The following is an 11,653-nucleotide window of genomic DNA, read 5'->3' as shown; positions in this document are numbered from 1 at the left end:
GCAAAACAGAAAGACGACGACAGGCGACGGGATCGGTGGACAGACAATTGGCTAATATCCTGAAAATATAGTACGCCCCCCAATGGCGGATTTAGAGAGGGGGTCAGGGGGTTCCTTCGATTTCTGGTACCCTCTTGAAATTAGTATTTCGGGTTGGCTTTACATCTGCAGACCCCCCTTCAAATAATCCTGGATCCGCCCCTGCCCCCCCCCCTCTTACCCCCCCCCCCCCCCATTTTTTTATCTTTGGTGGCAATCTTCTTAAATCTTACCAACACCACCCCTCACCGGAGGTGATTTTATTTCAGTGAAATATCGTCTAATTATTTTCTAGTTGATAACATATTATATATCGTGTCTGATTATGGAACAAGTAAAGACCAATTTCCCGGTTTTATCTCATTCGATCATGCAACTCAGATTGAGCTTATCAGCCGCCAAGGTTTACTGTTATGATAAAATTGACAAATTGATACAACTAGAATGATTGGAAAGACAAGAGACTGCAGATTTGAACAGATTTGTGCAGATTGTGATTATTAATGTGAGTCTGGAGGCTTCAGTGGACCTGACAGTCGGGACAATTTTTATTATTATTATTATTATGTTTTTTTTTTTTTTTGGTCTAGTTCAAATCAGGATTAAATTACACCAGTTGTGTATCTATACATCCACGTTTAAATCATGATTAACTTCCATCTTTTCTGTTGTGTCTATACAAGGAGTCTCTGTTGGAACTCCATGGTTTATACAACCACCCATTGCATTGGCTGCTAGGCATGTGTATTCATTACCAATTATTGTTGTTGTTTTTTTTCATTTGAAGCTCTCCGCTTTTATTCAATATATCCAAAATTACAAACAAGTCAAGTTTGAACAAGAACATATATGGAGAAGGTCCTCTTATAGTACATAGATATAATTCTTTTTAAAACAAACCCTGTTGTTGATTTCTGGCCTGATGGACGTTAACAGTCCTCAGACAGAACAAATTTTTTTTCTTTTTTTCTACGGAAAATTGAAACCAGTAATCTGTCATTTTTGGTCTACTGAACTGATAAGCCTAGATAAGAATTACTTGAGCTGGCCACGCTTCGCTGATGCATTTCTATGTCATTAAGTAGATAATGGCTACGTATAGAATTACTGCATTACGTCCACTTGGCGGATATATGCACGATTTCCTTTTTTTTTTTTGCTGATGTCTTGGTTATGTATCATCTACCAGGGTTTTATGCGGGTAATTCATGCGTTCAATAACATTCTATTCTGACGGAATAACGTGCACGCAGTCCTCTCCTGATTATCTTGTCTTTTTCCAGTAAGTAAGTAAGTTTACATGTTATTGTGCTTTCAACCCCCTCCACTCTCCCCACAACTGATATTCACGCAAAAATAAAAATGAAATACAAGAAATAAAGACAATAGCTTATTATTAACTGTTGATAGATACTTTGCACTGGATATTGGACCGATATTGTAATGGTGCTTGGGTCCGTTTTCTATTATTTTCTTCAATACATTAATTGTCAGGCGTTGAAGTGTTTACTGGAATCAGTCAATTCATCAATTTCAGATTTTTAAGTTTTGTGCTCTATATAAACATGTATATGTGACGACCACTGAAGTAGCTGTTAGTTTGTGAAATTTGAAAAATAATAAAACAACAAAAAAAAAAATATATATATATATATATACGTGTGGATGCAATTTTGTTAACGCATTTGTAAACACACGAGTGCTTAAGTGACAACTAGTCGTACCTACTATCCACACCATACAAGCCCCAAAGCAAGTTTGTTTTCATTCCAAATGTTTTTTTTTTTCTTTTGCATTTAAAAAATTGCTTCTTTTTTTCTTTTGAGAATTTAGGAAGATTGGCTTATTGTATTCCTTGTTCACTTTATAATTTTATTGACAAAACCACATTGTTGAAATTATCTTCGGTTGAATATTGATGAATAAGATGATTACTTTATGCATGTAGAAAATCCTCCCTTTCTCTGAATAAAAAAACTCAGGTAACGATTTTAACTGTTGAAAGTTTAATATCAGCCTTTCATTCCTCGTTTTTTAATACCGTAACATTATAATTTTGATTTTGTATTGCAACTATTAATTAGCAGGATATGTGATTTTAGACTGCTATGAGTTACATTTGGATTTACATTTTAACAACAACTGCATAAAAGATTTTCTGAACTCTGAATTAAAAGAATATATAATTGGGTTAAGGCATGAATTGCAGTACCCTAGCCATATTGCGGCTTTGGGGATTTCAGCGTGCATAATAAACGTAGGGATAAACGGGTGGATGGTGTGGATGAGAAAAAACGGAAACCAACAAACAAAAAAGCAGCCCATGATCAGCCCTAATGTCCTCGCTGCTTTGTATTCCTTTCTATGGATGGAGCTGTTGTTGGTCGCCGCAGGCTGAGAGATGTGGTTACCGCTGTTATTATCATTAGTCACGTTAACACTCTGCTCCGTTTCAATCACGCTGATGCCGATATTTTGAGCGTGAATGCGCGTGGCTTGGTACTTTGCGATCTTAAAGATTCGACAGTAAACAAAACTCATTAAAGAGAACGGGAAATAGAAAGTCAACATTGATATAACCAGTGAATAAAACTTGTTTGTTATGTAATAACATTGTTCATTTCTTATCTGAAGTCCTCTGTAGTTTTCCTCCTCCGTGAATTTTAACTGGAGCGGTAAAAAGGAAAGAAGAAAACTCAGGCACCATATGCTAAACAGGATTGCTCCCACCATTTTCTCGCTTAAAAGAATACCGTATTTCAAGGGTTTAACAATTGCTATATGTCTGTCTATTGCAATAAAGCAGATGTGTAGAATTGAGCTGGTACAACACATAATGTCCATAGATAGCCACATGTAACATACAGCGCTCTTAAACGGCCACTGACCAAACAGTTCATAAATCAACGCCAGGGTCATCACGAACAGCCCCACCAGGAGATCCGCAACCGCTAACGATAACACGATGTAGTTCGTCTTCGTTCGAAGTCGTTCAAACGTTGCGACGCTGATGATGACGACGCTGTTTCCGAAGACTGTTAACAAAATGACCAGGATGGCCAATATCGCAATAGTCACATTTCTCGGCAGTGGTCGCGACACAGCACTATCAATTGTAACATTCGCATATCCAATATCGTGAAACGGCATTGCATGCTATAATAATTCTAACTCAGTTAGAACTTAACTCCTTTGGCGACTCTGGTGTGGGAAATCGTTTACATTTCTCATGTATTTACTTCCAATAAGCAATTCTACTTGATGCTGTAATGCAGAAGTCCATAATTTGAAGGATTCACTTTTTGCTTTTACGGCATGCGATAGTTACAAAGACTTCTGAGACGAAGCACTTCAGCAACTAATTCGTTCCAAGCTTGATCTCGCTCGGTACGGTTCTAATCAGTCTCATTCGTCTCTCTCTTTATAATTGATGTTTCAGTCATATGCTATCATATCGGGCGCATTATTTATTGTCTTGTCAGAGCAACAAAAGAAGCCATCAAAACTCTTGATACCCTTATTTCATTTCAATCAGTGAAATGTGCATTTGTAGATAGAAATTATAGTCCACAGGAATTTATACCCTCACAACAATGGTCAAATCTTTGTATCAAATAATAAATAATCTTGTTTAATATATCACTTATCTCCTAGGAATAAATTTAACATCGAAATACCGCTCATGCCAATGAGAAGTGTCTGGTCATCTGTTCGGCAATCCTACTGTTGTATCCTAGAAGTAAACCTCACCTTGTGTTTTAAAACAGTTCCAGGACAGGGGGCGGAAAGGGTTGGATATTATTTCTCGTCCAATATGTCACTATTTGAGTTGCTGTCCTCCATGGCAAAACGTTTCTTCATAATCATTACGACGTTTCAGAATGGCAGATTTTTTCAGTATTTGCTTTCCTTTCACTTAAACAACCAAGCAAGTCATTTCAATAACTCACCGCGGAATTTTCATTGTTTTCCAGCCCATGGTCACAAAATGGCTTGTTTCTTCACGTTCTCAAAGCGACACTCTTGATAAACCGTCAAAAATACCCCGCTTGTATATTCTTGTCATTTACTCAAGAGAACAGAGTTGTTTCTTTTTTTGCCGAGAGACGCTGATGTGTCTAGTTCCAATAATAGACAAGTTATTATGTGGCAATCCCCCAGCTTTGGACATGCGCTGCCGACGCGGCGTTCTTCTGTAAGCGGCTCGTGGATGTTTTAATATTTCCTAAAAAAATTACCCTGTAGCAATCGTTCACCTTTGTATCATTCATCCTTGATGTGTTTTGTCAACAACATATCTGGTTTGAACAACGAACTACGATAAACTTGGTTCAATGCAGGTGAAATAGGAAACACCATATTGTATATTCTGAATAATATCACCGTTAATCATTGTCATAAGTTGACAGTTAATTCTTGTAAAGCCGCACTTTTTTATATACGCAGTGCAAAGTCTAATGGATTTCACAAAGACTTGATGCAGTTCGTGGCATGTTGACGGTTTTGGATTCTCGGAACTGGTTTGTCATGAGACAGGCAGTGCAGATAATTGTAAAGTTAGAAATGTGTCACTTTTGTCACTGGTTCCTGGTTTTCTTCTAAAACTATGATGTCAGACACCTACAAAACCATCAAAACTTTACAACGGCGAAAATGACGCTTTTCTTGTGCCGTGTTGCCTTGATGGTTCTATTCTGAGAACTGCCCACTATGTCGAGATAATATTCGGTTGTTTATTTGAAGCAGGCACGTCCAAGTTCAGCCTTCTGGGAAAAAGAGTTTTTATAGGTGATTGTGCATGCATTTTGTGATGGTAATTTGTGCTTGGTATTTTAATAGAATAAACTTCATGACTAATGCTGCAGCTATTGGCAACCATATGTCTATTATCTAATAACATTACTATGAAATCGCGCTATTTCAAGTCCGCAATATATTAAATATGACAGTCGATAGATTTTCTCATTTTGAGCAATGCACTGTTTATTCCCATCATATTGTTTTGCAGTGTGCTACTCCTCGGATCCTTTGGTTCTTTTCGTTATAACATCAGTAGACAATGCACCACTCTCGGCTGTCTCTGATAAAAACCACATAAAATATATGGCTTAGAAATAGTACATCCGTCTACCATAATGCAAATAAATACATAAAAGCAAGGAGTTACAACAGTTTTAACTCCTTGATAAAAGCAACCAAAACCGTTTTACTATTTTTTACTGAATTAAATCAAATCGCCATAATAAACTATACAGGTACATGTATGATAATAGAGAAAGATGTTCACAATCATCCCTTTAATTGCAATATTGCTGGCGATGTTTCCCAGTACAGTGCATCCGCAGCAGTGCCAACAATTATACCGAGCATGATGGGTGTTTACATAAATGCCCCGTTCACATCGTGTTTAACTTACACGCCCCAAAATATCGATGAATTGTAAACTGACTTGGACTGCTTGTGAGTGAGTACCACCAGATGATATAAAGCAGAATGAGGGTATTCAGACGAACCCCAAATAGAATGCGGGGGGATGGGTCGAAAAAGGTTCTTATCAAGTCACTATACTGGTATAATGTTTTTGTCTATTATTTTATAATCAATAGCAACATGTATTATTACATAAAGTGACCGGTATTGATAGAAAATTCGATGAAAATTGAATACATATTTAGATAACAGCTTATTGATTGACTGTGAAACATTTGCCCTAGCCTGCGCTTACTGGAATGACAGAAAAACAAAGCAACTGCATTCGTAAAAATTGCAGCCTTGGGTCGAAGGTAATTACTTGGAGTCTATGAAGACGTTCAAACAAAATAAGTTTTGTTGACTTCTCGCTGCTCTTGACTTAATTGCTGTTTTTCTTGTTAATGAACACATGTGACCTGGTGACCTCACTGTACAGGTGCGTTGTTCTAGACATTACACCCATCCATTACCAGTCCAATACCATCACCTGCACCCAGCATGGTGGCTGATTCACATAGACAGAGTTATGCGACCGTAACGTACATTGCATGAATATGACAAAGACTGCTTCATGTCTTGTCTAGGTTATCTAATTGTTGATGGATAACTATGGCTGTAAAAAGGTAAATCGTTCTCCATTACGTGTGTTTTATTCCCCTATGATGGATGATGTTTCGAGCCTTCATCAAAGTGTCTCCATATAGCGTCGACTTGTCGCCACGCACCCCAGAGCATGAGAGCCGAGGATGTCATCGTAGATATAGATGGGATCTACCACATGGGGCAATGAAAACCCTATTGTACCGAATTTTGTAACTAACAACCTCAAAAGTCGGTTCAAAAATAAATAGCCCTATTACTGTAATAAAGTTTGATTAAGACTACTAAAAGCGATCAACAATATCTTCAATATGATGTCCATTTTGTCCCTTTTTATTTACACGACATATATACAACAAAAGCACTGAAGTTTATGTATCGTGTGTGTGTGTGTGTGTATGTGTGTGTGTGATAAGTTGTTTGTTCACACTCTTGCAATGTCAGGTGTGTTATACAGGTAAATGGAAGACAGGTGAGGTGGTTTAATGATAGATCTTTCAATTACGGTGTGTTTTTTTTCTCCTGGTAACGAGATAAAGCAAGAATTCAATGGCAATATTAGAGCAACAGGAGCTGGTTTAACGTTTCCGTTGACGTAGATGACAATATCCCGAAGACAAAGGTTGTGGTTTTAGATGACAGACGGGATAGATTATACATACATACCCTTTAACAACGTAACCAAAATGATACCTCCTTGATTCGAACTTTCTGGCCAGGATTTGTCTAGAAAGGACCGTTTCATAAGACAACTGAGAACCCTTCTTGCTCCGTCTTGGTACAATTAATCAAAGGGTTTGCGCTGACATTAATGCATTTCCTTTGCTAGCGATTCATACTTGTAAATGGATTATTTTTTAATAATCTTATTTTTCTGAAATGCATGGCCCCTGGTTTTATTATGTAGGTACCAGTGCCTAAGCCTTTGATGGTTCATTTCATACAGACTACACGTTACAACCCCGTTCTACACAAAATTATTTCTAGTTTTATAACAACATTGAATATGCACCCTTTAATCGGTTAAAAGCCGGAAACTTGGAAGAACTGTTTCATTATGTATAGGTTTTGTGCTATGATTACCATTGGTTATTACCCCAATGTCATTTCAACAAAGTAACCTTAGATGTACAGAACAATAACAATAAGGAATAACGTACATTTTGCGTGCGTTTAACTGCAAATTATTACGGGTAGTTTATCTCCGTCACTTTGCATTTTGCTGATTAATTTCATGGAGGAAAAGGTGATTTTCAGAACGTTGTTTACTTTACCAACAAGCATAGTGCAGCTGTGGGCCAATATCTGAGTCTTTACATTACCTCGCTCCATTTATGATGTTTCAGTTTTATACTGCATTGATGAAATATTAAAAATTTGATACAAATATTTAGACAATGTAATGTGCAATGTTCAAATAAAAAGTGATTCTGAAGTGGTAAGTTGCGTGTTATTTTGGAAGGAGGTGAGGGCACCAGAGTCTCTGCGAGGACTGGACGGTTCAGTAATAAAAACAGGACTTGTTTTGCTTAGATATCTTTCTATTTGGGGTCTGTCGGAATTGTCGAGAAAGTTGAAATATACAGGCACGTCATGCGGCAGTTTGAGAAATTTTGCTTATCTTTTTAAACTATAAATAGAATTGTCTTATTAACTTTTTAAACCCGAACCAGGCGTTGTTATCGCTTTTGCAAATGACCGGTTTGCTACCGGTACCCGTGTTCAAAATGCACATTTTGTTGAAATAGGATGCAAGGTAAGTATGTTACTGTCGGAGATGGGGGTGGGGGTTGGGGGGGGGGGTGAAGGCTATATCCAGAGGGCACGTCTGAATTTGAGACTTAAATCAGTGATGGTTTATGAGTAGTAGAACATGTACAGATCATGATCATACACACACTGGACAAAAGAAGTGTCACCCCCTAACTCAGAGTAATAAAAGTAGGCAGATCTTGGGTACTTATAATGCCTGGTCTACTTATAATTTGACTAATGAGTATAAAACCGCTATACCATGGCATTGTATTGTTGGTCTTGTACATGTACAGCAAATGTTATTCCTGTCTTCCTCCAATATGGTAAGATACAAGCAATTATTTAACAGTTATAGGTGTAAGTTATTAACCTGAAGAGGCGGAATATAAGCAATGTCAGAATATCGATACAATTGAATTGTTCAGTCAGAACCGTGCAGAGGGTCTGGTCTTGGTATAGAAACACTGGATCAAGAGACAAATTGCCTCTGATGGGTCGTCCAAGAAAAAATACTATCCGTGAAGACCGACGACTGATTTTGATGTCCAGGTTGTCAAAGTTCGACACTGCTTGTCAGTTGACAACACAGTGGAACAATTTCACACATAAGAATGTGTCTGTGAAAATTGCTAGGCGTCGGTTACATGCTCAGAGAGTGTACAGCAGGGTAGCAAGTCTGAAACTTCTTATATCGTTACAAAACAGGCAACTTAGAGTGAACTAGGGTCAACAGGATCTGGAACTAGACAGTTCATGACAATTGGTCCTATATATTTTTTCTGATGAGTGTCGCTTTGGTCTGACCTCTGATGACAGACGGGTACGATGCTGGCAAACTGCTGGTAAAGCATTTGAACCACATGCACTGAATTTTCGAACCCGGAACAGCATATTCATCATGGTGTGGGGCTGCATCAGCATCCATGGCTTGGGCGAATTGATAGTGGTTAATGGAAACATGAATCACTAGAAATATATCGATGTTTTGGAGTCAGGCTTGCTACCACCTATTACTAACATGTTTGGTGACAGGAATTATCCATTTGTTCACCAGGATGACAATGCTCCTTGTCACAGGCCCAGAGCAGTTGATGATTGGTTTGACCAACAGGACATTCGCAGGGTGATGTGGCCTGCCCAGAGTCCGGATGCAAACATAATAGAAAATGTGTGGAATGATATGTCAAAACTTTTTACAAATGTCCGTCTAACCAGCAGAGAAACTCTGTTATATTCAGTGTTTCATGCTTGGGCCAGCATAAGCCCTGAACGCATCAGACAATTATATGAATCCTTGCTTCGTAGACTGGCACCTATTATTAGGTCAAGTGGCTATGCCACTAAGTACTAATTTTGGACTTGAAACTGCATATTTTGGTAGAATGTATATTTTGTTCTCATTTTGTGATTTTTTGTGAAATTTGATGTTAATAAAATGATACCAGGAGCATATCATTCCACAGTCATTTATCTCCCCCATAGTATTGGCTCAGTAGGGGTGACACTTCTTTTGTCCAGTGTGTGTAGTTTGTCTATGAATACCCAGTACAACGATGATGCCAGGAAATTGTTGTTTGCCCTCCCCCCCTCACACACACACACAATCCCACAATCAGCAGCCTAGCTTAATCTTGACTCCTATGGGAGAGTGATTAACTCATATCAGATAGGTTAACATGCCATATAGCACAACTATTACTAGACAGCACAACACTGCTCCATGCACTTTACTTAATCAAAGCCACTTCTGATCTAATATCGTGAATACCTCGTTATAGCCGTGATGTGGTATATATTAGGCGGGAAGCCGTGGTATACCAAACACTTACAGGTACGAATGTATGCCGTTTCTGTCCGGATATGAATTTTCTGAAGGACGAATTAACAGCAGGGGGTACAACGTCTAGAACGAATTACCTGGAGGTTTTGGTAACTTGATGTAAAAAATGGCAGACTTTAGTTGCCATCATTATGTGTACAAAATCGATATATTTAGATAAAAATGTGACACCATCTAGGATCGAAAGATGTGAAATAAATACTTTGCATTAGATTGATGTTATATCAAATATTTACAAGACTTGCTTTATAATGGCAACTAAGAGAGTAAGGCGTAGTGCATCGCATATACGAAAATGTCTGACGTGAATTATGTGTAGCGACGGTAGCGTTAACAATTTTTGACGGAAGCGAACTCTTTAGGGATTAAATAAAGGCACACTTCAGACCACAGCTAATTTCCCTAATTGCTGTTTATTCTTCTGTAATTCTCAGAATCCAAGAACGTGTCCTCAGTTATAATCTTAGAACTAAATCTTTAGGTTGTATTGTATTAGAACCTACTTGACAGGCAGGGTTAATAGGTGCTCCGCTTAGATCTGGATGACAAACGTTTACATGGGACATTACAGCATTACTTTCACAACCAAACAAATGCAAACTACATCATCTGTCTATTTCTATATTGGTGTATTTTCCTGTGATTCTGTTGTTAGGACGTTATGTGTTGTCGTCATTTAGGCATATATGCCAATCGGTTGATGAAAGTAACGCAAATTATTTAAATAATATTATATTTATAGGATTAGTAATAAATTTATCACTTCATTAAGAAATAAGATCTAAAAGATAATTTATGAACGTTTTGCCTTACTGGGCAAGGCTTACCTCCAGGACTGGGTTCCCATCCCTAGATCGATCTAACAGGATCGGTCCATCTCCACGGGGTCCTTCGTTAAATGCTTTCAGCTTTAGTGACTAAGATGTCTGAGACGCCTACTAAAGCTGCTAAACAATAGTTAATTACCCCCTATCAGCCTCAGCAGACGTGACAGACATTTAAGCCGCCCAAGTTAATTGCAATTAAGCGAGAATCCCCTCTGAGAAGTTCGATCCAAAGTTTGTACGATAGTCCCTGGGAATGGTCTCTAGGAGTGCATTCCCATAGGTTTAGATCGATCCATCTAGATTGACCTAACTCCCTGGGGGTTCACGCTAAATTGCTGTCAGCCGAGCGCGCACGGTAGTTAATTACCCCCTTACAGCTTTTAGTAGGCGGGAGAGACATTTAAGCCGGCTAAACTGACAGTAATCTAGTGAGACTCCCCACAGGGATAGATCGATCTAAAATTTGTGGGAATGGGGTCTAGGACTGACATCAGAACTGAACTTACAGGCACTACTCTATGATCGACACTGATTACTAGATGATTTTTCAGGAAAGTTTTTTTTCTCAAGAAAAGCAAAACTTCTTTAATATAATCAAGAGAAAAGAACACAGCACCACACAAAGAATCCCATCGTAAGAGGGATTATTTGAAGTTCTTTGTTCTGTTCTTACAAGGAAACACTTGAATGAACATCTTTGGAATATCAATTTAGGTTACCTATGGACTCGAGCAACAACACTTCTTCTTATCAAAGGAAGTCAAAATTAATTGAATCCTAAATGCTTGTGGCGTCACATAACAAGACATCACAGTGATATCAACGGACGGTTGGTGTCATTCATTTTCCTAGATTCCAATGACAGGGCAGCATTACATAAACAGACTTCCTAGATCTAAATAAGCACTAATTATCATCTGTAACAGTGTTTTAATGTCCTGCAGTTTGGCACCATAAACTAAACTCATGACTGATAATGTTAAACAAGGCAGCAAAGCTGTCAAATGTACAGACAAAAAGCAGGAAATAACAATGCACAAAATAGGCTACTGTCAAATCTGGTGCAAAAGTACATTATGCTTAACTGCAAATTCAACATCAAATTTTAATTATGCTCAAC

The 11,653-nt window shown here is 38.1% G+C and overlaps 1 protein-coding gene across 1 annotated transcript; it reads right to left on the bottom strand.

The window, feature by feature from the left end:
• Nucleotides 1-1,536: 1,536 nt before the first annotated feature.
• Nucleotides 1,537-5,593, bottom strand: LOC106150752 (beta-2 adrenergic receptor-like). Its single transcript, XM_087009062.1, has one exon. The coding sequence runs from the start codon at nucleotides 3,187-3,189 to the stop codon at nucleotides 2,146-2,148; it is 1,044 nt and encodes a 347-aa protein (XP_086865188.1). The 5' UTR covers nucleotides 3,190-5,593; the 3' UTR covers nucleotides 1,537-2,145.
• Between the last annotated feature and the right edge of the window lie 6,060 nt (nucleotides 5,594-11,653).

Source organism: Lingula anatina, chromosome 3 (assembly GCF_051362555.1).
Source record: "Lingula anatina isolate TDL-2025a chromosome 3, LinAna3.0, whole genome shotgun sequence".
NCBI lineage: Eukaryota > Metazoa > Brachiopoda > Lingulata > Lingulida > Lingulidae > Lingula > Lingula anatina.
This window is presented reverse-complemented; position numbering and strand designations above follow the sequence as displayed.

Excerpts from the sequence above, each read along its gene's own strand:
- LOC106150752 (XM_087009062.1), bottom strand. The coding sequence starts at position 3,189 with ATGCCGTTTCACGATATTGGATATGCGAATGTTACAATTGATAGTGCT.